Source organism: Bos javanicus, chromosome 6 (assembly GCF_032452875.1).
Source record: "Bos javanicus breed banteng chromosome 6, ARS-OSU_banteng_1.0, whole genome shotgun sequence".
NCBI lineage: Eukaryota > Metazoa > Chordata > Mammalia > Artiodactyla > Bovidae > Bos > Bos javanicus.
Window position 1 is genome coordinate 110,977,041 of NC_083873.1, and position 24,423 is coordinate 111,001,463.

The window sequence follows — 24,423 nt, forward strand, 5'->3', positions numbered from 1 at the left end:
ATTTCTCCAGGGCCATCTATTCCCATTCTATCTGCAGTCTTGAACTTTCTCCTGTAACTGAGATCCCCACTGCCTGTCGACCCTGTCCTTGTTGAGGTCCCTGTGAACTGCACATTTGCTCAATTCTAGGGTCAGCTCTTCATCTACCTTCCTCGACTGTCAGCCGCACTCCCTGCACCTTGCACTTCCCCTCCTCGGCATTCAGCTCCTGGACACCACTCTCCTGGGTCTTCTTTCTCCCTCCTCTGGTCCTCCCCACCTCTTCATGGGTTCCTACACCCCAGCCTCTAACAGTTGGAGCCCCTAAGCTGGGTGATCAGCCCTCTTTCCTTAATGAACATTCATTCTCTCTGTCATCTCGAGACTTTCAATTCCAGCTTCTAGATACTGTAGGTATAACTGATCAGTCCCCAATTTTTTTTTTAATTTATTTATTTTAATTGGAGGCTAATTACTTTACAATATTGTATTGGTTTTGCCATACATCAACATGAATCTGCCACAGGTGTACACGTGTTCCCCATCCTGAACCCCCCTCCCACCTCCCTCCCCATACTGAATGGGTAAGAAAGCTGTGGTACATATACACAGTCCCTGATTTTTATCTCCAGTCTGGGACTCTCTCAGACTAAATGTGAACTACCTACTCAAAGCCACGTTTGCCTATCGCATAAGACAGCTCGCATTTTAATAGACTTGTGGAAGTATAACTTGCATATCATAAAATTCACCCATTGTAAGTATACAATTCAATGACGTTTAGTAAATGCCTAGATCTGTGTAACCATCACTAAAATCCAGTTTTAGGACATTTCCATCACTCCAAAAAGTTCCTTGAGACCTATTTGCAGCCACTGCCACCCCCGGCCCTAGACAAACACTGATTTGTGTTAAATATTTGAATAAAATATATTCCTGTAAATATGCATTTTCTAGACATTTCATGTGAACAGAATCATACAGTATGTAGCACTTTGTGTTTGACTTCTTTCCCTTAGCATAATGTTTTTCAAGATAATAAACGAAGTAGCATATGTCCTCACTGTGTTCCTTCTTATTGCTAAATCCTATTCCATCATCTGGATATGTGTGCACACATTTTATTTACATTCACCTGGTGATGGATATTTGGATTATTTCTAGTTTGGGGCCATGATAAGTCATGCTTCTATGAACCAGGTCATATGATGAATGTATATTTTTAGCTTTATAGGAAACTGCTAATCTGTTTCACAAAGTGGCTGTATCATTTCACCTTCCCACCAACAGTTTGTGAGAGTTTCTGTTTGTTCACTAAAAACAACTGATTTTATCTGTGATTTCCATTGTACCCTTTATAATACACGTACAGTGATATTTCATTGTGCTTTTAACCTAGTATTTCCCTAGTGCTTAATGATGTGGAGTATTTTTCAGATGCTTATTAGCCGCTTGTATATTATCTTAGTAAACTACTTAATTTTTTACACATTATTAATTGGATTCTTCATCTTACTGAGGAATTGTAAGAGTTCTCTGTATACCCTGGATACAAGTACTTTATCTGGTCTATAGTTAGAAAGTATTTTCTCCAAGCAAATGTCTAACCTTTTCATCTTCTTTGTTTTATAATCGTATTTATTCGTTTACTTTGGCTGTGCTGGGGTTTTGTGGCTGCGTGGGCTTTTCTGTAGTTGCGCTGAGCAGGGGCTACTCTCGCATTGTGGTGTGCAGGCTTCTTATTGCAGTGGCTTCTCTTACTGTGGAGCACGGGCTCTAGCGTGAACAAGCTTCAGTAGTTGCGGCTCAAGGGCTCAATAGTTGCAGTCCCCAGGCTCTAGAGACATTACTTTGCCAACATAGGTCTGTCTAGTCAAGGCTATGGTTTTTCCAGTGCTCATGTATGGATGTGAGAGTTGGACTCTAAAGAAAGCTGAGGGCCAAAGAATTGATGCTTTTGAACTGTGGTGTTGGAGAGGACTCTTGAGAGTCCCTTGGAATGTAAGGAGATCCAACCAGCCCATCCTAAAGGAGATCAGTCCTGGGTGTTCATTGGAAGGACTGATGTTGGAGCTGAAACTCCAGTACTTCGGCCACCTCATGTGAAGAGCTGATTCACTGGGAAAGACCCTGATGCTGGGAAAGATTGAAGGTGGGAAGAGAAGGGGATGACAGAGGATGAGATGGTTGAATGGCAGCACCGACTCAATGGACATGAGTTTGGGTAAACTCTGGGAGTTGGTGATGGACAGGGAAGCCTGGCAATCTATCGTCCATGGGGTCGCAAAGAGTCGGACACGACTGAGCAACTGAACTGAACTGAACTGAGGCTCTGGAGCGCAGGTATGTGGGATCTTCCTGGACCAGGGATCAAACCCATGTCTTCTGCGTTAGTAGGCAGATTCTTTACCACTGAGCCACCAAGGAAGCCCCCTTTTCCAAAACAATTTTTAATCATGGTGAAGTCAAATTATCACTTCTTTTCTAATATGGATTGTATCTAAAAATTCTTTGTCAAACCTAAGGTCATGGACATTTTCTTGCATATTTTCTTTTGGAAGTTTCCTGTTTTTAGCTCTTACATTTAGTTAGGTCCATGAACTATTTTGAGACAACCCAAATGTTACTTGACTGAAACTGAGCTTCTGATATCCTTCTTCCAACCCTGACCTGTTTCTCCTACAAAACTCTTCCAGTTTCAGAAGGTTTACCTACCATTTCTCCTCTTGGAAGTCTCTGAAGCTTGTTAAAGCTGGTTATGAGGGTGGGAAAACCCTGGTTATCTCCATCTCACTCGAGAAGACACTTCATCTTTTCTGCTATTGTTGCTAGTCTCTCAGTTGTGTGTCCAACTCTGGGCAGCCCTATGGACTGTAACCCTCCAGGCTCTTCTGTCCATGGGATTCTCCAGGCAAGAATACGGGAGTGGTTGCCATGCCTGCCTCCAGGGGATCTTCCCTACCCAGGGATCAAACCTGTATCTCCTGCACTGCAGGCAGATTCTTTACCATCTGAGCCACCAGGACAAGCTTGGAGTGGACAGATGTGGATTGCCATGCCCGCCTCCAGGGGATCTTCCCAACCCAGGGATCGAACCCATGTCCCTCATGTCTCCTGCATTGGCAGGCAGGTTCTTTACCACTCATGCCACCTGGGAGGCCCCAGGTGAGAGATTTCTCCCAGACCCCTGGGAGAAAGATTTTGTAGTTGATGCTTGAACTGAATTCTCTAAGCCATCGGTCCCAAGAGTGGGTTGGGTAGAATGTGTACTCAAACTCTATCAGAGATTAACTGCCACAAAAATATTTCAAGCGCAGAAGCTTTACCTACTATTTCCCTTCTTAGAAATTTGAGAAGCGTGTTTGAGACGGTCACCCTGGTGTCTCCCACACAGTGCTTGGCCCTCCTGATGCTTCTGTTGTCTTTTCCACTCCGCTCAAGGCAATGTGGAAGGCTCAACCCGAGGCAAAACGGTCAGGTCAAAGCGTATCTATGATGTTCTTTACCACTCTTCAGAGTGTCAGGCCCGCTGGAAGCCCCATTGCCCTGTGAAATCACCACGATGGTGCCAGAGTGCAGGGACAAACGGCAAAGCTGGCGGGGCTGGTCTCGCCCAGACAGACAGTGCCTGTACCTGCTGGCTGACGCTGCTGTAACAAAATATCATAGATGGTGGCTTGCACCGCAGACACTGAGTTCTCACTGTTCTAGAGGCTGGGAGTCCAAATCAGGGTGCTCAGAGCACTTCCAAGATTGTGGAGGGAAGACCTTAGAAGCCTGCCCTCCTGTCCATAGAAACAAGGTCACATCGACTCAGGGACAGTAGGTGAGAAGATTGGAAAATTATTTCAAAGGGCAACGCCTTTCTTATTAGAAGGTGGTGTGTGTTTTCCGAGGAGTCAAGTATCACAGAAGTGTTTTAGAGAAAAATGGACGGTGTTCATCGTTTGACGAAGTCTGTAAAGAGAGAGACGTGGGGTGCAGTGAGTGTGGGTGACAGGAGAAGGTGTCAGCACAGAGAAGATCTGGGAGCCGCTTGCAAACATGGGGCTGATGAGGCTCTCAGGCTCACAGGTCTGCCGGACAGCTGGGGAAGTGTTGTCAAATCCATTGATATAACCCCTGCTGCCCCGATGAAAAGCATCCCTTGGCCAGAGAATCCATATTTCATACCAATGGACATTATGCATATATTTTTAACAGAATGTCTTAAAATTCTCTCATTGTCCATAAGCTCTTGCACACCCTCAAATCAAATCTTTCAAAATTCAAAGAATTGTTTGCATTGCACTCTTTCAGTCTAATATCTCTCACACCTTCATAGTCCTCCATGTTTTCCTTTTCATTGATTTAGTGCTACAAGGTGCCAGGTACAAAAGTCACCGACAGAGTCCGTGCCGTCAAGCAGGTCACATTCTAGCTGGGAAAATAACACCTCACCACCTAGTTGTCCAGATCAGATTTAGAAATCTTTATACCCTCCAAATGTCTTTCACTAACACCGAGTGTATTTTTAAAAATCGAGAAAGAGCTAGTTTTTACCCCCTCAACATTTTTCAAGACTTTTTAAAGTAATACTTGCTAAAGAAGCCCCTTCCGTTTTATTCAGAGCAGATGGTTTTTAAATAAAATATCTTGTCTCTTTTAAACAATATAAAATTATTCTAATGAACTCCATGTTTGTTGTTTGGTTGCTGCTTAGTGCTAAGTCACGGCCAACTCTTTTTTCGACCCCCATGGATTGTAGCCCACCAGGCTCCTCTGTCCATGGGATTTTCCAGGCAAGAATACTAGAGTGGGTTGCCATTTCCTCCTCCAGAGGATCTTTCTGATCCAAGGATCGAACCTGCATCTCCTGCATTGGCAGGTGGATTCTTTACCACTGAGCCATCAGGGAAGCCCCACGGAGTTCATTAGATCAATTTTATGAATTATATCTTGCCTCTTTTAAAGAATAATTCATAAAACTATTCTAATGAATGCTATGTAGGCAGCAACTATTTTAAGTCAACTTGAAAAACTAGATCTCTTTTAAAAATAAAAAAGGAGGAATAGTAAATACACAAGAGTTTTTGTTTTTTTTTTTCATGTTCAAAGACATTGCTTCTTTCTGGGGGCAGAAGGAGGGGGGTGATCAGCCAGAGGGCAGGGGTCCAGTCTAGAAATCCTTCTTTATCCACCTAGGTGGTCCACACACACTTAATGACATTTAACCTGTGCTCACCCTCTGTGGCTGGAGACCACAGAACCTGGGGGAGGAAGAAGGTATTAATGCAATAACCACACAAATACATAAATTCAAAATGTGACAAATGTGAAACAGGAAAAGTCACAGGACTCTGACATGGGGATATGATGGTAGATGGTCTTTAAAATGGGAAACAATGACTTGATTTTTAAAGTTGGCTTAAAAAAAAAAAAAAACGCCAAAGGCCTGTTCAGGCTACTGAAGGAGATTCTTGTAAAGAACTTGAACCTCAGCCTGCACATGTAAGGCTGTGATCCTTAAGATGATTATTTCAGGCCTTCCACCAGGCACAGAGGAAGCCTCGGGCAGGTGGTTGGCGCCTGATAAAGTAGGATTTTACATCCTTCTGTCACACAAAAGGAAGGACACTTGGCCTCGGCACTGAGTGACCAGGCTGCAGAAAGCTCCCTCTTCTGCACAAGCAGAGACGAGGGGTCAGCACGGCGGGCTCTGCCCAGCGCAGCTTCCTCTCTCCCCACTGTTCCTTCCACCTGCTGATAAAGCATCTTGCCTTCTCTCTTTTTCTTTCACTTGTGAGCCTTCTTCCTTTAACAGGGCAGATGGCTACAGGGCCAGAAAACTCCTCTCTCCATACTCTTTTTCTCAAACGTCAGCATCACCAGGGTAGAAACTCTTCCTCGGTCTCCATCTCAGGCACTGGGCCCCTTCCTGTAGCTCAGCACGCAGGACCAGTACACGTTCCCGTATCCTGCCGGCATCTCAGACTCGTCCCAGCTCCGATTTACAGGAGTAAACCAATCCCCCTCTTCACCAGTAGCCCCCAGGCTGGCATGCCTCCACTTTTTCTCTCTCAGGAGCCCCAAATCCATACTTACCTCAGCCGAAACCTCAGACACGTTCGCCTTCTCTAAACTGGGGGTCCTCCGACTTGAGTATGTCTTAAAAATTACCCAGATGGTGGCTCCACCTCCAGGTTCTGATTCAGTGGATCTGTCTGGGGTCAGGCCTGAGCGTTTGCCGGTCCACCAAGTGCCCAGAAGGTGCTGCCGCTGGGGGAATTAGTGCTCGCCTCGGGCCTCCCTCGTGGCTCAGCTGGTAAAGAATCTGCTGGCAATGTGGGAGACCTGGGTTCGATCCCTGGGTTGGGAAGATCTCCTGGAGAAGGGAAAGGCTACCCACTCCAGTATTCTGGCCTGGAGAATTCCATGGACTGTATAGTTCATGGGGTCGCAAAGCGTCAGACACGACTGAGCAACTTTCACTCCCCGTCGTCACTAGGAACCACCGTGTCATCTTTTTGTGGCCTCTTTGCAACCATGCCCACTGGCTCCCTCTTTATTATCCCAGCTGGGGTCTCTCCGTCTCCACCCCAACCATCCTGTGCCTGCAGCCCTAGGAGCAGCTCCAGAAAATGCTGCTTCTCCTCCTCTGCTCTCCATGTCCTTCAAGGCATCCCCACCACATAGAAAATATATTCCAGTTTCTTTCACGTAACATCAGAGTCTCCCCGTGACTTGACCCCAAACTCCTTCTGCAATCTTTTCTTCTACTTCCTCCCAGTAGAGCCCCCTCTCCTTTAAGTATCATAACATGCTGTTCCCCAAGCCTGTTGTTGTATTCCTACCCCTTTCATAATGGTGTAAAGCATTTAGGATCAAATCCTAAGCACTGTACCTCCTGAGTATGCAATCATCACTCCAGTCACTTTTTTGAAGACTTTTTTTTAATATTTACTTTTATTAATTCATTTGGCTGTGTTGGCTCTTAGTTGCAATACACGAGACCTTTCCGTTGTAGCATGTGGGATCCATTTCCCTGAAAAGGGATCAAACCCAGGTCCCCTGCACTGAGAGCAAGGAGTCTTAGCCACTGAACCACCAGGGAAGTCCCACAATACCAGTTACTCCAGGGTCTTCATCTTCAAGATGCCTAGTGAGTGATCCCTCCTAGCAGGAATGGCATAAAGTTGATGAGAAGATGCAGTCAGTCAACACATTATCACAGAGCCTGGGACATAATAGCTAAGCGACATTTCATGATATTTATGTATAGGTTTGTGCTAAGTCGCGTCAGTCGTGTCCAACTCTTGGCAACCCCATGGTCTGTAGCCTGCCAGGCTCCTCTGTCTATGGAGATTCTGCAGGCAAGAATACTTGAGTGGGTTGCCATGCCCTGCTCCAGGGGATCTTCCCAACCCAGGGATCGAACCTAGGTCTCCTGTGGCTCCTGCATTGCAGGCGGATTCTTTACCGCTGAGCCACGAAGAGTTTATGTACAGGTTTAATACTATGTACAAAATAAATGTTGTCTGTTCAATATAGCCCAAGGCTATGGCTTGAGCCTGTAGAAAAACTTTCTCTGATCAAAGCTATCAGCGTTGTTGAAAGTCGAACCCCATAATCAATCAATAGTCATTCATTCATCCAAGGAGCCTATTGTCAAATCAATAAATTTGAGAGCTTCTTCGCAATGGTAATTGAACCGGTGTGCTTGCGCTTTGAAAAATCAAGTGTCATTCGTTCGATTCTTAGTTAAGTCCACGTGTCAGCCCTGGTAGGACCAAGGTTGTCACTGTCCGTCTTAAAGAAGCCAAGACATGTCCTTATTACGTCAGATGCGGGGGGTGGGGGGGTGGGGCAGGGGTTGTTCAGCTTTATCTCATGATGGCTTATGTGAAATTCTAAATTTGCAAAATAAAATGATATTCTCTTGTTATTTTTAATCTAATCTTCCCTTTGGAAGAAAAAGATGTTGTTTTAAAGTAATTTTCTTGTATTGTTTTAGGCTTGCCTCCAATCCCCTCAGCTTCCAGAACAGGCTTTGCAGAATTTTCCATGAGAGAACGCATGAGGGAGAAATTACAGGCTGCAAGGGTGAGAGAAACCGCAGGGATATTTTGCTCAGCGCCGATTACCTTGCTTCCAGTCTTGTCTAGCTTGATTCATTTGCTCAAAACTGCGTGAATTTGAATACTGTTAAATCTGTTTTTCATGCTCTAAAGGTTAATGCAGCATTTAACTATGAGCACAGATGAAAGTTACACTTAAGAAGAATGTAATGTCCTTTTTCTAAACCATTGTTTTTACCTCTTAAAGAAGCATAACATGCGTATTTTACTGACTGAGGTTTTCATAGCATCACTGACATTATGTAGCAGTAATTTTCTCTTCGACTTTTTAGTCCAAAGCAGAAAGTGCGCTGCTGCAGGAAATTCCCACCCCTCGGCCCAGGCGCTTACGAAGTCCCACCGAGAAAGAATCTGAGACTGAATTTGGCACGGAGGTGAGAAATAGGCCACCCCTACTTTGTGACCAAAGACAGTGATGCCAAATAAAAACGTTCCAGCAAAAGTCCCAGAACAGAGCTATGCATGGAGGGGCTGTTAAACATTCATTAATAATAATAGCTGCTATTTATAGATGTTACTTGGTGCTGGGCATTTTGCCAAGTCTTTCCCCCATGTTATTAGATGCCCTTATCCCAGCACCTCTATGAGGTGGGTGCCATAATTTTCATTCACATTTGACATATGAGGTTCAGAGGGCCTGCCCAGCCATCCCCAGGTCACAGAGCACGCATGTGGACAAGTCAGTACTGGATCCCAGCTCTGTCTCATTCCCGGTGTGTCTCATGGGTCAGCGGTGCTGGGTCCATGGATCTTGCTGGGAAACAGAGAAAGATAAGAATAGAATCCAATCGTGGGGACTTTGAGTGTTACACTAAGGTGCCCCAATGGTTTTTTCTAAGCCACGGAAAGCAATTGACAATTGGATCGAGTGGTGATTTGAATGCACTGGGGTGACTTGTTTGAGTCTGAGATGCTGGTGAGACACCTCAGTGTGCTCCTCAGATGCACAGAGAGGCAGGGACCCAGCCTGGAGACACAGATTTAGGAAGTATTTGAACTGTGGTGAGTTTTGAGGGTGTGAATGACGATGGTCCTACACTTGGAGAAAAACTGACAATAAAGGCCCACGAGGCAAAGAGGAAGCCTGTTAAAGACAGAAAGATGTATCAGCCATGTGGCTGAAGGAACAACACATCTAGGGTGGAAGAAGGAGCAGAAACAGGGCACGTGGCTCAGTGAAGTGTTTGCAAGTCTAACCCAGTGGTGTGTTGATGATGATGGTTTTGGTTGTTTTAAGGTCTAAGCATTAGGGATATTTCTGGAGCAAAGTCACAAATTTCTTAGATGATGCCTTTTCTTTTTGTATAATGAGATGTTACAGATTTCCATTGACCTATGATTCATCCCCAACAAGCCAGAGATTGCATGATTACAGGGAAAGTTGCAGTCGTGCTCATGGGTTTTCAGAACACTCAGTCGGTCTCCTAAAATGGCTTCATGACAACTGGCTACTCCGTTCTACAGAGGACACATTTCTTTTTCTTTATTTCCAATTTATTTTCTTCCATGAGAGCCATAAGTGTAAGAGCCATAGTTCTAAAGTATTGGAAAATAAAGAAAAAGTACCAAGACTTTCCTGGTGAGCAAGTGGTTAAAACTTCATCTTCCAATGCAGAGAGTGAGAGTTTGATCCCTGGTCAGGGAACTAATATCCCACATGCTTCTTGGTCCAAAAAACCCAAAACATAAGAACAGAAGCAATATTGTAATAAATCTAATAAATTCAATAAAGACGAAAATAGTCCACATCGAAAAAAAATATTATTTTAAAGGAGAAAGTCCCTAAAGTCCCATTATTATGACACAAATACTTTGGTTGTTTTGGTAGGTGTGTGAGTAAGCAATAGGAGGGTGTTGTCTCCCATGTCTGGCGTTGTCCGCACCTTCTTGATGGATAATCCTTTCACACAATTATGGTAGTTTTCGCCTGTCCAATAGGCCATGAATATGATATCCAAATCAAGTTGGTAGTTTTAGGAGTAAAAATATACTCCTTTGGCTCACAGAGTTGTTTATTTCTCTTTGTGAGCAGGAACTTGACCTTTTGTCTAACAGAGTGCATATCCCCTAAGAGCCATTCTCTGAAAGTGAGGCAAACACCACATGCCTTGTCCGCAGACCTGATCTCAGGTTTCCAATGGAACATATCACTCACAAGCACACTTATTCATGTACATACCTTAGCCCAGAAGAAGAATATAAAAGCAGTCGATTTTGGTCCTATGGGGCAAAGAGCACATGAAAAGGCCAGGTGCTGGCCCTCAGCTGCCCAGCACTAAATTCTGGCACTCTCACGTACTAGCTGCATGACCTTGGATGTGTAACTTACTCATTCTCTGAGTGATAAAATATAACCCCCTTCCCCACTTCCCACCTCTTTTTTTTTTTTTTTTTTGCATTGGGTCTTATTTGAAGCATGGAGGTTCTTTTGTTGCAGCACATGGACTCTCTAGTAGTGACATGCAGGCTGAGTTGCTCCACAGCATGTGGGATCTTAGTTCCCTGACCCAGGATTGAACCTGCGTCCTCTGTGTTGCAAAGCAGATTCGTAACCATTGGATCACCAGGGAAGTCCCCTTGCCTCTTTAAAATAGATACACTACCCAGAACCTGATCCTTGATATTGTTCTGAGGATTAAAGGAGTGCATACATGTCACAGGATTTCACACAGTGCCTGGCTCATGGGAAGCCCTCTCTCCATAGTTGGTAGCAAGTGTCAGTGGCTGTAGGGTCAAAGCAAAAAGAAGCCCTTGGGAATACTTGGGTCAGGAATCTAAATCCATCAGCACAAACCTATGCTAAACTCTTCTTTCCATTCCTCTTTATCCTCAGCAGATTTATAACAAGAGAACAAAGCCAAACACACATCTCCAAGAACATGTCAACAAAGAAGTGGGAATAACACAGAACATTTGACTCCTGGGTCTCCACTAGGCATGACCAAAATGTCTCTGTTTTGTGGGCCTGGCTCATTGTCCCAGGTGCCCGAGGTTCTGATCCCTTGACACATTTGACCTGTTGCCAGCATCTCTCAGAGGCTCCTTCCTGCCGGCTGTCCAGTGGACTCTGAACACACAGCAGTGACAGTCAAGGAGCCCAGTGGGGATGACAGGCAGGTGATCAGACAGTGGAAGTGCAGGCTGGTTAATAGCCATGGTGGGTGCCTTGAGGAAGCCTTGGAAAGGGCACTTCCCTGGGAGCCAGGTTATGTAAAATATGACGTGTCTTGCCTTAGGCAATGGTTTCTTGCCTTAGGTAATGGATTCTTATCTGTGATTCAAAAACACAAGTGGCAAAGGAATAAATCAGCACACTGGACTTCATCAGAATTAAACACGTTTCCAGTTCAAAGGAAACCAAGAAAAACGTGAAAAGACAACACACATAATGGGAGAAATTATTTGCAAATCGTTTAGCTTGATTAGTATCATTCCTGATACTGCGAATATACTGCGGAGATATCAGCAAGACCATCTAGATTAGGCTGTCTTTAGGGAATTAAAAATATTGATTAGTAGTTAGAAGAGAGGTCAGGGCAGGAACTATTATATTTTGTAATTATGCTTTGGTAAAAATAATGAGACTTGAGATTGTCTAGCTCAAGCTAGAAGAGGGTCATAGAGCCTTCTTGGAGGTTACAACAAATTCAAGGATGAGAAAGAATTCCTAGCTGGACACAGCACACATCATCATAGGCATTCACTTGAAATTGAATATTATTACTTTAAGCTTTTATGAAGATATTATAGATAATAGTTCTTTAAAATTTAATTCCGCACACAGTCATTTTAAATACATTTAATGGCTTTTCTTATGCTAATATAATTTATAAACTTTTAAATACTTTGAGATTTTGATAAAAATTAAATTACCACCGTTTTGATCAAGTCCATACATATCATAGTAAAACTGTCAATCTTATAATTTTAAAATATACCAAAGAAATTATATTGTCCAAACTTCCTGTCCTTTCTGTCAAGCTGATACAGAAAGAAATGGAAAGAAACAGAAAGAATAAAATACTGATCTCCACATATACATATTTGCCAAATGGAACTTTACCTACTTATTTTATTTTTTAAATTGCTAACGTTAGACTTTCTGCCTGGTCTTCTTCTGTTTTATTATCAGTCTTTAGATGTCTCTAAAACCTAAGGCTTGCCTATACAGAGCTAAGCTTCTCATCTCTCTGATCGGTTGACTCCTTGGCTTATTTATGTGTTTCAAATGTATCAGTCTCTGTCTTGGGCTCTAGAAGGTGAGGGATTCTGAGGCAGACAGGAGCAGAATGGCATCTTCAACAGTGGGCAAGAAAGGTTTAGCCTTGTTTTATGAGAAAGATTGAACTTAGCAGACCCTTAGAAAGCCTTCCTGACCCTTCCCTGGTGGCTCAGTGGTAAAGAATCTGCCTACCAAGCAGGAAATATGGGTTCGATCCCTGAGTCTAGAAGATTCCCCTGGAGAAGGAAATGGCAACCCACTCCAGTATTCTTGCCTGGGAAATCCCATGGACAGAGGAGTCTGGTGGGCTATGGTCCATGCAGTCACAAAAGAGTTGAACACAACTTAGTGACTAAACCACCGCCACCAATTTTTAAACGTGTTTATCCTTACATTACATAATACTCATCTGCTTCTTTCCTTGTCTTCAAAAGAGCCACTTAAAATTCTGGAATTTACCAAGACAAATATTAACTCTGCATTGCACTGTGAAATTTATTCATTACCACTGCTTCAACCTTTGTATAATTGAATGCTATTAGTTAACTATCTGGGCTTCCCTGATAGTTCAGCTGGTAAAGAATCTGCCTGCAATGCAGGAGACCCCACTTTGATGCCTGGGTCAGGACAATCCCTTGGAGAAGGAATAGGCTACCCACTCCAGGATACATGGGCTTCCCTGTTGGCTCAGACAGTAAAGAATCCACCTGCAATTCAGGAGACCTGGGTTCTATCTCTGGATTGGGAAGATCCCCTGGAGGAGGGCATGGCATTTTTGCCTGGAGAACCCCATGGACAGAAGAGCCTGGCAGGCTTCAGTCCGTAGAGTTGCAAAGAGTCAAACACAACTGAAGCAACTTAACACGCACACACAGTTATCTATTTAACCTACTACTGCAAAATGAGAAAATGGAGGGAAAGCACAGAATCTTACATAAATTGGAATTGTATGTATTCTCTTAATATAATGATAGATTGCACCCAACTGATGCCCTCATTTTTATTCTGCCCATTGCTGGACATTCAGCTGCACTTACATGGAATTTCATAGCACCTTAGCTTGCTGTTCCAAGTATTTCTAGCTTTCATCACAGAATGTCTCTGGATAAATGCCTGAGGAGACCCACTCAGCCATTCTGAGATTCACACAAAACTGGAAGAGCCAGGGCCTGGGGCAACCCTTACTCACTTGGACTTATTTACAATCAGATGTGGTTGATGCTCTTCATCATATACTGTTTCAAGATGATCCTCTGTGAGCTGGATAATCTATTGATCTTTAGGGTGAAATAGCATTTCCATTTGGAGGTTTATTGACTGTAAAATTTTGTATTCATTTAATCATGAGAGAGACAGAGCTGAGGAAGAGAACAATCAGCCACTTTACCATTCAAATATATTTGTAAACATTTCATTCCCTAGAAATTGTGAGATGCATCAATGGTCAGAAGATAAAGCCTTTTAAGGGCTAATGCTTGTTTTTTTAAAAATCCTCAGTTTCTTGCTTTAAATGATGTATCTGTTATTTTTTTCCATTTGTATAGCTGGATAGAGAGGTACAAAGGACTCAACAAGACCATGACTCCCAAGGCCATTCAAGAGTAAAGTTCCACAATTCTGTACGAAAAATCAAGTCTAAACCCCCGGTGAGAAATCCTGTCTTTTAAAATAATGCTACCTTTAAATTATGTAGGCTTTAAATCATGTATCTTATTGATTTGTTTCTGTTTTTTGAAAATTGTCAATGAGAGACAACTATACACATAAGCTGACTCCTACTGCATGAAATATGCAAGAAAAAAATATGAGGAATGATTCCTACTTTTAAATCCTAGAATCTTATGGAGAAATTAGAAAGGAAAGCTGCCTATTGTGGGGAAAGAAAAATGCCTGGAAGGACAGGAAATGTTCTTGATAAGCTGATTTGTTCAGCTGTGAAGTTGTTACCAGCTTTTATTATGGGAAAAAGGGAGATACTAATGCAAGAATTAAAACAAACCAGAAATGGTATTTTTTCAAAGTTTAACAAACCCTGTATTGCTCATAATTAAAAGTATCTCAGCACTGGCCTATAAATCACTTTTTGGCATTTTAATCATCTTTTCTAAAGCTTTTAACTGCTGTGAATAATATGTTTTTGTGTTTGTAGAAGGGTAAATAATTGCCAATTTATATATTTTTTAAAAGTAACTCATTAAAGTTACTTAACTAAGGAGGCCTGTCGTATTTGTTAAAGTTCATTACCATCAACAGGTAATGTGTTTAGGAAGCCTGGAATGCTCTTAGCATCCAGCCCACTGTCAGTGAACTGTGCAGAGCTTATCTCAGCACAGATAATCTGAAATTCTATTCTTGCTTCCTCTCTGTAGGTTCCACCTGGCTTCCCTTCTGCTGAGGAAGCGTATAACTTCTTTACTTTCAACTTTGATCCCGAACCAGAGGAATCAGAGGAAAAACCAAAAGCCAAAAATAGACATGGAGCTAACCGAGAGGAAAAGGAAGGAGAGGAAGAAGAGCCACCTGTACAGGAAGGAGTAAGCAAAACAGTATTTAGTATAAGAATAGTAATGAGGAGAGGGAAGACCTTAACGGTGATGGTGATGATCACGTTGGTGGTGATGGTGGTGGTGATGGTGGTGATGGTGATGATGGCCGTGATGCTGGCAGTGGTGATGGTGGTGGTGAGATGATGATGGTGGTGGTGGTGATGGTGGTGGTGATGGTGGTGATGGTGATGATGGTGGTGGTGGTGGTGATGGTGGTGGTGAGATGATGATGGTGGTGGTGATGGTGATGATGATGTCCTAACTAGGAAGAAAGTGGCTAGGAGCAAACACACCACCACCATATAGATCAGCTCATCCACATCCTGAGCTCTTCAGATGATTCAGAAGGATAAACAGGGCTCTTTTAAAGGGTTTGTTAAAATAGATGGCTGGCCATTTTTCCAAGTTCCCAATCTAGTAGGTCTTCCCTGGGACAAGAGACCTTACTTTTTGGCACCAGGTCTAGATACAGGTGGTCTGGCTGACTTGCCTCTTGAGAAACCTATATGCAGGTCAGGAAGCAATAGTTAGAACTGGACATGGAACAACAGACTGGTTTCAAATAGGAAAAGGAGTCTGTCAAGGCTGTATATTGTCACCCTGCTTATTTAACATATGCAGAGTACATCATGAGAAACGCTGGACTGGAAGAAGCACAAGCTGGAATCAAGATTGCCGGGAGAAATATCAATACCTCAGATATGCAGATGACACTGCCCTTATGGCAGAAAGTGAAGAAGAACTAAAGAGCCTCTTGATGAAAGTGAAAGAGGAGAGTGAAAAGTTGGCTTAAAGCCCAACATTCAGAAAACGAATCATGGCATCTGGTCCAGATCATGGCATCTGGTCCCATCATGGGAAATAGATGGGGAAACAGTGGAAACAGTGTCAGACTTTATTTTTTGGGCTCCAAAATCACGGCAGATGGTGATTGCAGCCATGAAATTAAAAGACACTTACTGCTTGGAAGGAAAGTTATGACCAACCTAGATAGCATATTCAAAAGCAGAGACATTACTTTGCCGACATAGGTCCGTCTACTCAAGGCTATGGTTTTTCCAGTAGTCATGTATGGATGCAAGAGTTGGACTGTGAAGAAAGCTGAGCACCAAAGAATTGATGCTTTTGAACTGTGGTGTTGGAGAAGACTCTTGAGAGTCCCTTGGACTGCAAGGAGATCCAACCAGTCCATCCTAAAGGAGATCAGTGCTGGGTGTTCATTGGAAGGACTGATGCTGAAGCTGAAATTCCAATACTTTGTCCACCTCATGCGAAGAACTGACTCATTTGAAAAGAGCCTGATGCTGGGAGGGATTGGGGGCAGGAGGAGAAGGGGACGACAGAGGATGAGATGGCTGGATGGCATCACTGACTCAATGGACATGAGTTTGAGTGAACTCCGGGAGTTGGCGATGGACAGGGAGGCCTGGCGTGCTGTGATTCATGGGGTCGCAAAGAGTCAGACACGACTGAGCGACTGAACTGAACAGAACTAGATACAGGAGATCATGGAGAAAAGAAGAATGATCATAGCTTTAAAAGAGCCTGGAATGAACTTAACTGGAAAAGAAGAGAGAGTGGGTTTAAAAACAAACAGCTAGAAGAGATCAAGCCCTGATCCTCTGGAGTGGGAGCACAGACTCCAAGACCCTAGACTACCAGAGAACTAACCCCAGGGAGTATCAAATAGTGAGAACTCACACAAAGAAAATCACCTGAATACAAGACCCAGCATCACCCAACCACCAGTAGCACCCTGTGCAGGACACCTCATCTAAACAACAGACTAAAAACTACAAACCCAGCCACCAGCAGAAGGATCACCACCTCACTCAGCCTTGCCCATCAGAGGGAAAACAAACAAATACACAAACAAATGAAAATTCAGCACAAACCTCACCCTATAAGCTTATACCAATCACTGGACCAACCTTAGGAGGGCAGAAACCAAAAGGAAGAAAGAATTCAACCTTGAAGCCTGGGAAAAGGAGACCTCAAACACAATAAGTTAAAACAATAATAATGAAAAGGCAGAGAAATCCTACACAGATGAAGGAACAAACTAGAAACCCAAGTCCAAACAAATGAAGAGGAAATAGGCAAACTACCTGGAAAAGAATTCAGAATAATGATAGTAAAGATGATCAAAAACCTTGAAAACAAAATGGAGAAAATGCATGAATCGCTTAAGCAAGACCTAGAAGAATTAAAGAATAAACATTCAGAGACAAACAGCACAATTACTGAAATTAAAACTACTCTAGAAGGAATCAATAGCAGAATATCTGAAGCAGAAGAACAAATCAATGAGCTGGAAGATAAAATGGTGGAAGTAACTTCTGAAGAGCAAAATAAAGTAAAAAGAATGAAAAGAACTGAGGATAGTCTCGGAGACCTCTGGGACAATATCAAACGCAGGTCCTAAAAGTGCTGTGAATGCTAGGTTCACATTACTTTCTGTAGCCTCAATTTCACCCTATAATTTGGGGAGTGGGGGCCTTGATTAAGTATATTCAGCTTTCTCTCTCTGGTGGGGAAAAAAAGTGGAGCAATACAGTTTGCAGATTTTTCTTGCTAGACTCCACACAAGGATTAGTATTCATTTCACATACAAAAATGTCTGCCTCTCCAAGGCAAATGCAGCCTAGTGCTCTCTCCTCTCAGCCTTACAGGTGAACAGTTTTCTGTGCCCCATACCACACCCAAGCTACAACTCAGATTCTGTAATTGTGGGTGGGATATGTGAGACCAGAGAAAACACACCATGAAAAATGGGCAGACTTGAATAGCCATCTCTCCAAGGAAGATACACAAATGGCGAAAAAGTACATAAAAAGATGCTTAGCACTAATCATTAGGGAAATGCAAATCAAAACCACCATGAGATACCACCTTACACAAATTAGAATGACTATTAAAAATAGATAGGAGATAGATAGGAAGGAAAGAATGAAGGGAGGGCAGACAAGTGTTGGCAAGGATGCAGAGAAACTTGTGCATTGCTCACGCTGTTGCAAGGTGGTGTGGCTGCTGTGAAAAATCCCAGTGGCTCTTCAAAAATTTAAACATAGAACGACCATACGATCCAGCAACCCCAATCCTGGGTATATACCCCAAAGAATTAAAAGCAGGCATTCAGATCACTGTATACTCAAGTTAATAGAAGCATTATTTACAGTAGCCAAAAGTGAAAGCAATCTAACTGCCCATCAAGAGAAGAATGGATGAGTAAAAGGTGGTATATACAAGAGAATATTATTTAGCATGAAGGAAGGAAATTAGAATAAATGCTAAACATGGCTGAACCTTAAAGACATTATGCTAAGTGAAATAAGCCAGTTATCTGAAATGAATAAGACAAACTTTGTGCGATTATTTTCACACTCACCGTGGATGCAGTCTTTCTGGTGAACCAGCTGCAGGTGCTGGCTTTGCTCTGCTGTCTTCTCTGAAGTTTTCTCAGCCTGTCCTTGCTCAAAGTAGAGCTGGGGCAGGAACAAAAAGGGTCACACACTGATACTGCGGGATATTTTCTCTTTTCACCTTTTGAAGTTTCTGACATTCTCTGCCTTCAGCTCTTGCTGAGAGCTTGGTTACTATGCAGATTTACTTTACTCTTTGTATCATTTTGTGTATTTAGCAAGGAAATATTAGGTAATTAGGCTACAGCCATTGTCTTCAGCTACCTGGCAGTCTCCATAACATTTTAAAGGGTGCTGCTCTTAGATGGATGTCAGGTTTAAACTTTAGAAAGAAGAACAAGACAGAGAAAGAAAAGAAGGAAAAAAGGAGAAGGAAGAGAAAGAAAAGGCAGAAAAGTTTGGAAAATATTCAAACTACGTTAAAATACTTCAGCTGGCATTTGTGATTACAGGTTCTGTGCTTAGAATTTTTACATGCATCATTTAATTTTTATTCTCACAAAACCCAAGGAAATAAGATCTATTAATATCCCAATCTTGAAAATAAGAAAACCAGGGATCTGAAGGGTAGGTAAATTCCTCACAGTCACCCAGGCAGTACAAGGCAAAGCTGGGAGTCAAGCCCAGGCAATCTGAACAGGGTGTGGACCCCACACTTGGTACCTTTCCCGTGGGGTTAGTGCCAAGGCCGAAGGTTAAATTATGCATAAGTCATGAACCCAAGTTCTTTAAGTCATTGTCAGAGAATAGACACCCGCAAAGGAGGACACACTCATTGAGGTTCCACTTGCCTTGCTTAGCACATCTCTTCTGACCCTTGTGATTTTGGCGTTTTCCAAGTATGTGGAATAGTGGAAAAACAAAGCATATTAAATAGGAAAGTCAGCATCGTTTTATGCTTTCTTTCAGAAAAAGATAAAAGGAAAAGGTAACTTTGTCTTAGGATATGTTGTTTGGTGCATTTAATATCATGGATTGTTTTTCCAAGTACATTAATTGTCTTTGGGACTTCCCTGGTGGCTCAGTCAGTTCAGTCACTCAGTTGTGTCCGACTCTTTGCGACCCCATGGACTGCAGCATGGCAGGCTTCCCTGTCCATCACCAACTCCTGGAGCTTGCTTCCCTGGTGGCTCAGATGGTAAAAAATCTGCCTGCAATGTGAGAGACCTGGGTTTGATCCCTGGGTTGGGAAGATGCCCTGGAGGAGAGCATGGCAACCCACTCCAGTATTCTTGCCTGGAGAATCCCATGGACAGAGGAGCCTGGCAGGCTCCAGTCCACAGGGTCACAAAGTCAGAGCCAATCAGCAACTAACACATTCACCGTCACTAACTATATTTGCGGGATTGTTCCTTGACGTTCTTTAATGTGACGCAGGATGAGGAAGAGTGGTTGGATGGCAAAGATGCGGAGGATCTTCTCCTGGGCTTAGATCACACAGCTGAAGACTTTGTGGCAGTCAGACCTGCTGATTATCAAAGTGTCCACGTTCGGCTGCCGAAGGAGAAAGAGCTCCTGTTTGTACCCAGCAGACGGACAGGTACTTTCTCTCTTTATCTTCCTGCCCAGTTTCAGCATCCTTGTTTTCCTTCAGACAAAATAGAGATGGTGTGTAAAGTTAAAGTGAAAGTGTTAGTTGCTCAGTCATGTCCGACTCTTTGTGACCCCATGGACGATAACTCGCCTGGCTCCTCTGTCCATGGGGTTTCCTAGGCAAGAATACTGGAGTGGGTAGACATTTCCTTCTCCAGATGTATAAAAATGCCCAATTTCCACAACTGAACCCAATTTCTAATCTGACTTAATAATGAAGAAACAGGTTCAAATCATCCTACTCATTCCTTCTCCCACTGTGTCCGCAAGTCTGTTCTCTATGTCTGCATCACTTTGAGAGAGTAGCGTGGAAACATACGCATCACCATGTGTAAAGTAGATCAGTTCAGTTCAGTTCAGTCGCTTAGTTGTGTCTGACTCTGTGACCCCATAGACTGCAGCACTCCAGGCCTCCCTGTCCATCACCATCTCCCGGAGTTGACTCAAACTCATGTTCATCAAGTCGGTGATGCCATCCAACCAACTCATCCTCTGTCATCCCCTTCTCCTCCTGCCTTCAATCTTTCCCAGTATCAGGGTCTTTTCCAAGTCAGTTCTTTACATCAGGTGGCCAAAGTATTGGAGTTTCAGCTTCAGCATCATTCCTTAAATGAATATTCAGGACTGATTTCCTTTAGGAAATTGGTTGGGTTGGTTGGATCTCCTTGCAGAACTAGGGACTCTCAAGAGTCTTCTCCAACACCACAGTTCAAAAGCATCAATTCTTCAGTTCTCAACTTTCTTTATAGTCTGACTCTCACATCCATACATGACTACTGGAAAAACATAGCTTTGACTAAGACGGACCTTTGTTGACAAAGTAATGTCTCTGCTTTTTAATATGCTGTCTAGGTTGGTAAAATAGATAGCCAGTGGGAATTTGCTGTATGACACAGGGAGCTCAAATCAGGTGCTCTGTCACAACCTAGAGGAGTGAGATAGGGTGAGAGGTGGGGGGAAGGTTCAGGAGAGAGGGGACATATGTATACCTATAACTGATTCATGTTGATGTGTGGCAAAAGCCAACACAGTATTATAAAGCCATTATCCCCCAACAGTCCTTGGCAGGCTGTTGCTGCCTGTCGCTCCCACAGACCCCGCAGACTATCCACAAAGATCTGTTCTATGAACAGATCAAAGAGTGAGGAAGTAAATGAAGTCATGTGGACTCCAGCAAACTTTGTAATTTACAAAGCACTTCCCCATCCTTCACCCCATTTAATTCTCCCAGGAGCCCAGAAAGACAGATATTTTCATCCCTTATGTACGAGAGGACAGAGTTCAGAGAAGAGGCTGGCCCAGGCTCACGCCACTGATGAGGCCAGCAGCCTTCCTCTGATCTGGGTACCATACTCCTCGCAGTGTGAGAAGCCACGTGGGCCAGTTAGGTATCGAATTATTTCATGATTCTCCAACATGGTGCTGCAGGAAAACACGTTCACCTTCCCCTTGGTCCTGCTTCTGGACATCAGTTTGGGGCATTTGCACTTCCTAAGAACAAAAGTAAAAAAAAAGTCACCTCTGCTGGTGACTGTATTCACCAAACTGCAGTTTGAGATGTTCAGGTCGGCACTGACGTGGCTCGTGTGTGCTTATGAACTGTCTAGTGCCCACGTATAAAAAGCTTCCTGAGAACGTGCAACCCAGGTACCTGGAAGATGAAGGCCTTTACATCGGGGCAAGGCCAGAGGTGCCGCGAACCAACCAGAACATCATGGAGAACAGGCTCCTGACCCAGGAACCGGTGAGCTCTCAGCCCTGTTCTCTGGTGTAGACAAGGAGGGATTCACAGAGGGTCTTAATCCTGACGTTGTCACTGCGGGGTGGGGCTCATTTCCTCCTGAAGGTGTCTGCAGACTGGTTCATTCTGTCGCTGTTTTGTTGTTATTGTTGTTTAATTTGTCGTCAATTCCTTTAGTGACCCTCAAACATCACCGCTCTCCGCTCAATCCTACCTTTCCCAAGCTGGATTCAGGCTCTTCCTACTAATCCAGATATTGGCAAACCTTTTCCCAATTTACAGAAATTTTTAATTGTCCCAAGATAGAATGTCCTCAATTGTTTTTCGCCATGGTCATCTGTCTTGAAATTTTCACGAATACAATTTCCCTGGTGGTCCAGTGGTTAAGAATCCACCTGCTAATGCAGGGACACGAATTCAATCCCTGGTCCAGGAAGATCCCACATGCCACGGGGCAACTAAGCCAGCGCACCGCAGCTACTGAGCCACGCTCTAGAGCCTAGGAGCCACCGCCACTGAAGTCCGTGTGCCTAGACCCTGTGCTCTGCAACAGGAGAAGCTGCCACAATTAGAAGGCCCAGCATTGCAGCTAGAGGTCAGACCCTGCTCACCCCAATAGAGAGAGCCCCTGCATAGCAACAGAGATGCCAGTGCAGCCAAAAAACTTAAAAATACATTTTTAAAAATTGTTTCATAGAAAATATGCTTTTCTTAACCACTCCTTTTAATGTGAAAATGAAAGTCACTCAGTTGTGTCCAACTCTTTGTGACCCCTTGGACTGTAGTGTATGAATACCCAGGCCAGAATACTGGAGTGGGTAGCCTTTTCCTTCTCCAGGGGATCTTCCCAACCCACCGATCAAACACAGGTCTCCTGCATTGCAGGCAGATTCTTTACCAGCTGAGCCACAAAGGAAGCCCAAGCACTCTATTAGCTTTTTCTTAAACTTTTTTTTATCAGGAGGGGGCTGAAAACTATATCTTAACTCTGGGTGGCAGAGAGGCGTTACTGAGGACTCAATTTTTTAAAATTTTCATTGGAATACAGTTGATTTACAATGTTGTGTTAGTTGCAGGATATACATATAGCCACTTTTTTTTTTTATGTGGATTCTTTTTGCACATAGCCATTGCAGAGTACTGAGTAGAGTTCCCTGTGCTATATGGTGGTGGTGGATTAGTCGCTAAGTCGTGTCCAACTTTTGTGACCCATGGACTGTAGCCCACCAGGCTCCTCTGTCCATGAGATTCTCCAGGAAAGAATACTGGAGTGGGTTCTCCAGGGAATCTTCCCAACCCAGGGATCAAACCCCATTCTCCTGCACTGCAGACAGATTCTTCACTAGCTGAGCTATGAGGGAAGCTCATGCTATTTCAGTTCAGTTCAGTTCAGTTCAGTTGCTCAGTTGTGTCCGACTCTTTGCAACCCAATGAATCACAGCACACCAGGCCTCCCTGTCCATCACCAACTCACGGAGTTCACTCAAACTCATGTCCACCGAGTCAGTGATGCCATCCAGCCATCTCATTCTCTGTTGTCCCCTTCTCCTCCTGTCCCCAATCCCTCCCAGCATCAGGGTCTTTTCCAGTGAGTCAACTCTTTGCATGAGATGGTCAAAGTATTGGAGTTTCAGCTTCAGCATCAGTCCTTTCAATGAACACCCAGGACTGATCTCCTTTAGGATGGACTGATTGGATCTCCTTGCAGTCCAAGGGACTCTCAAGAGTCTTCTCCAACACCACAGTTCAAAAGCATCAGTTCTTCGGCTTTCTTCATGGTCCAACTCTCACATTCATATATGACCACTGGAAAAACCATAGCCCTGACTAGATGGACCTTTGTTGGCAAAGTAATGTCTCTGTTTTTTAATATGCTATCTAGATTGGTCATAACTTTCCTTCCAAGAAATAAGCGTCTTTTAATGTCCTGAGGTTGTTGATATTTCTCTCGGCTGTGGCTAATTCATGTTGATATATGGCAGAAACCAAAGCACTATTGTAAAGCAATTATCGTTAATTTAAAATAAATATTTTTTTAAAAAATAAAAGATCTACAGGACCAGGGGGAGGTGCATGAAATATACATGGTGACAGAGAATTTCCCCACAAACACTGTTTATTTTTGTAAACTATTTTCTGTCCTTCTGCTTGATCCTAGGGGAGGAGATGGTTCGGAGATGATGGGAGGATCCTGGCACTGCCAAACCCCATCAAGCCGGTTCCTTCACGGCCACCCATGTTGACACAGGAGCAGGACATTAAGGCAGAACTGGAAACCCTGTATAAAAAGGTAAACCTCCCCTCCCATTTTTAATACATGAATTTACTTGAAAGTGCTTTGCTTTTTGAAGGGCTTGGAGTGATGAATTTGCAACATCCTATTTTGACTTTTCTTAACTAATTCACTATCTTGCACATAAAGAGGAAACAGCAAGCCTGTTATGTAAGACTGAGTCTCCTGCCCACACAGAATCCTTTCTTAAATCCTTTTTTACATCAGCAACAAGCTTCCCAGGTAGGAAGGCTTGGGTCAGTGTCTTATTCCCATATCCAGGTTAGCTGCCCCAATATTTTTTCTTTTCTCTCTGTCATCTCACGTATACTGCAGGGTTATTTCCCCCACTGTCTCTGTATTATATCACTGGAGATTTTCTATCCTCACAAATCCTTTCTATGGTATTTTTCCCAGCTCTTTTACCACACTGCCTGGCTTGAGTCCTGGCCCTGCCTCTTGTTTGGTTCACTTGACCCTCCCTCCTCTCTCTGCTGGTGTTTCTTCCTTTGCAAAATGGCATAGGCCTAC

At 43.5% G+C, this 24,423-nt stretch overlaps 1 protein-coding gene across 7 annotated transcripts in view; it reads left to right on the forward strand.

Annotated features, from left to right (window-relative positions):
• Positions 1 to 24,423, forward strand: part of CC2D2A (coiled-coil and C2 domain containing 2A) — a 131,504-nt gene that overhangs the window by 25,094 nt on the left and 81,987 nt on the right. For all 7 annotated transcript variants that reach the window (XM_061420853.1, XM_061420852.1, XM_061420859.1 and 4 more), the window contains 7 exons: positions 7,973 to 8,061; positions 8,369 to 8,470; positions 13,863 to 13,964; positions 14,688 to 14,852; positions 19,664 to 19,826; positions 21,487 to 21,623; positions 23,779 to 23,910. In XM_061420853.1, coding sequence (XP_061276837.1) covers positions 7,973 to 8,061; positions 8,369 to 8,470; positions 13,863 to 13,964; positions 14,688 to 14,852; positions 19,664 to 19,826; positions 21,487 to 21,623; positions 23,779 to 23,910 — 890 coding nt within the window. The remainder of the gene's footprint in view (positions 1 to 7,972; positions 8,062 to 8,368; positions 8,471 to 13,862; positions 13,965 to 14,687; positions 14,853 to 19,663; positions 19,827 to 21,486; positions 21,624 to 23,778; positions 23,911 to 24,423) is intronic.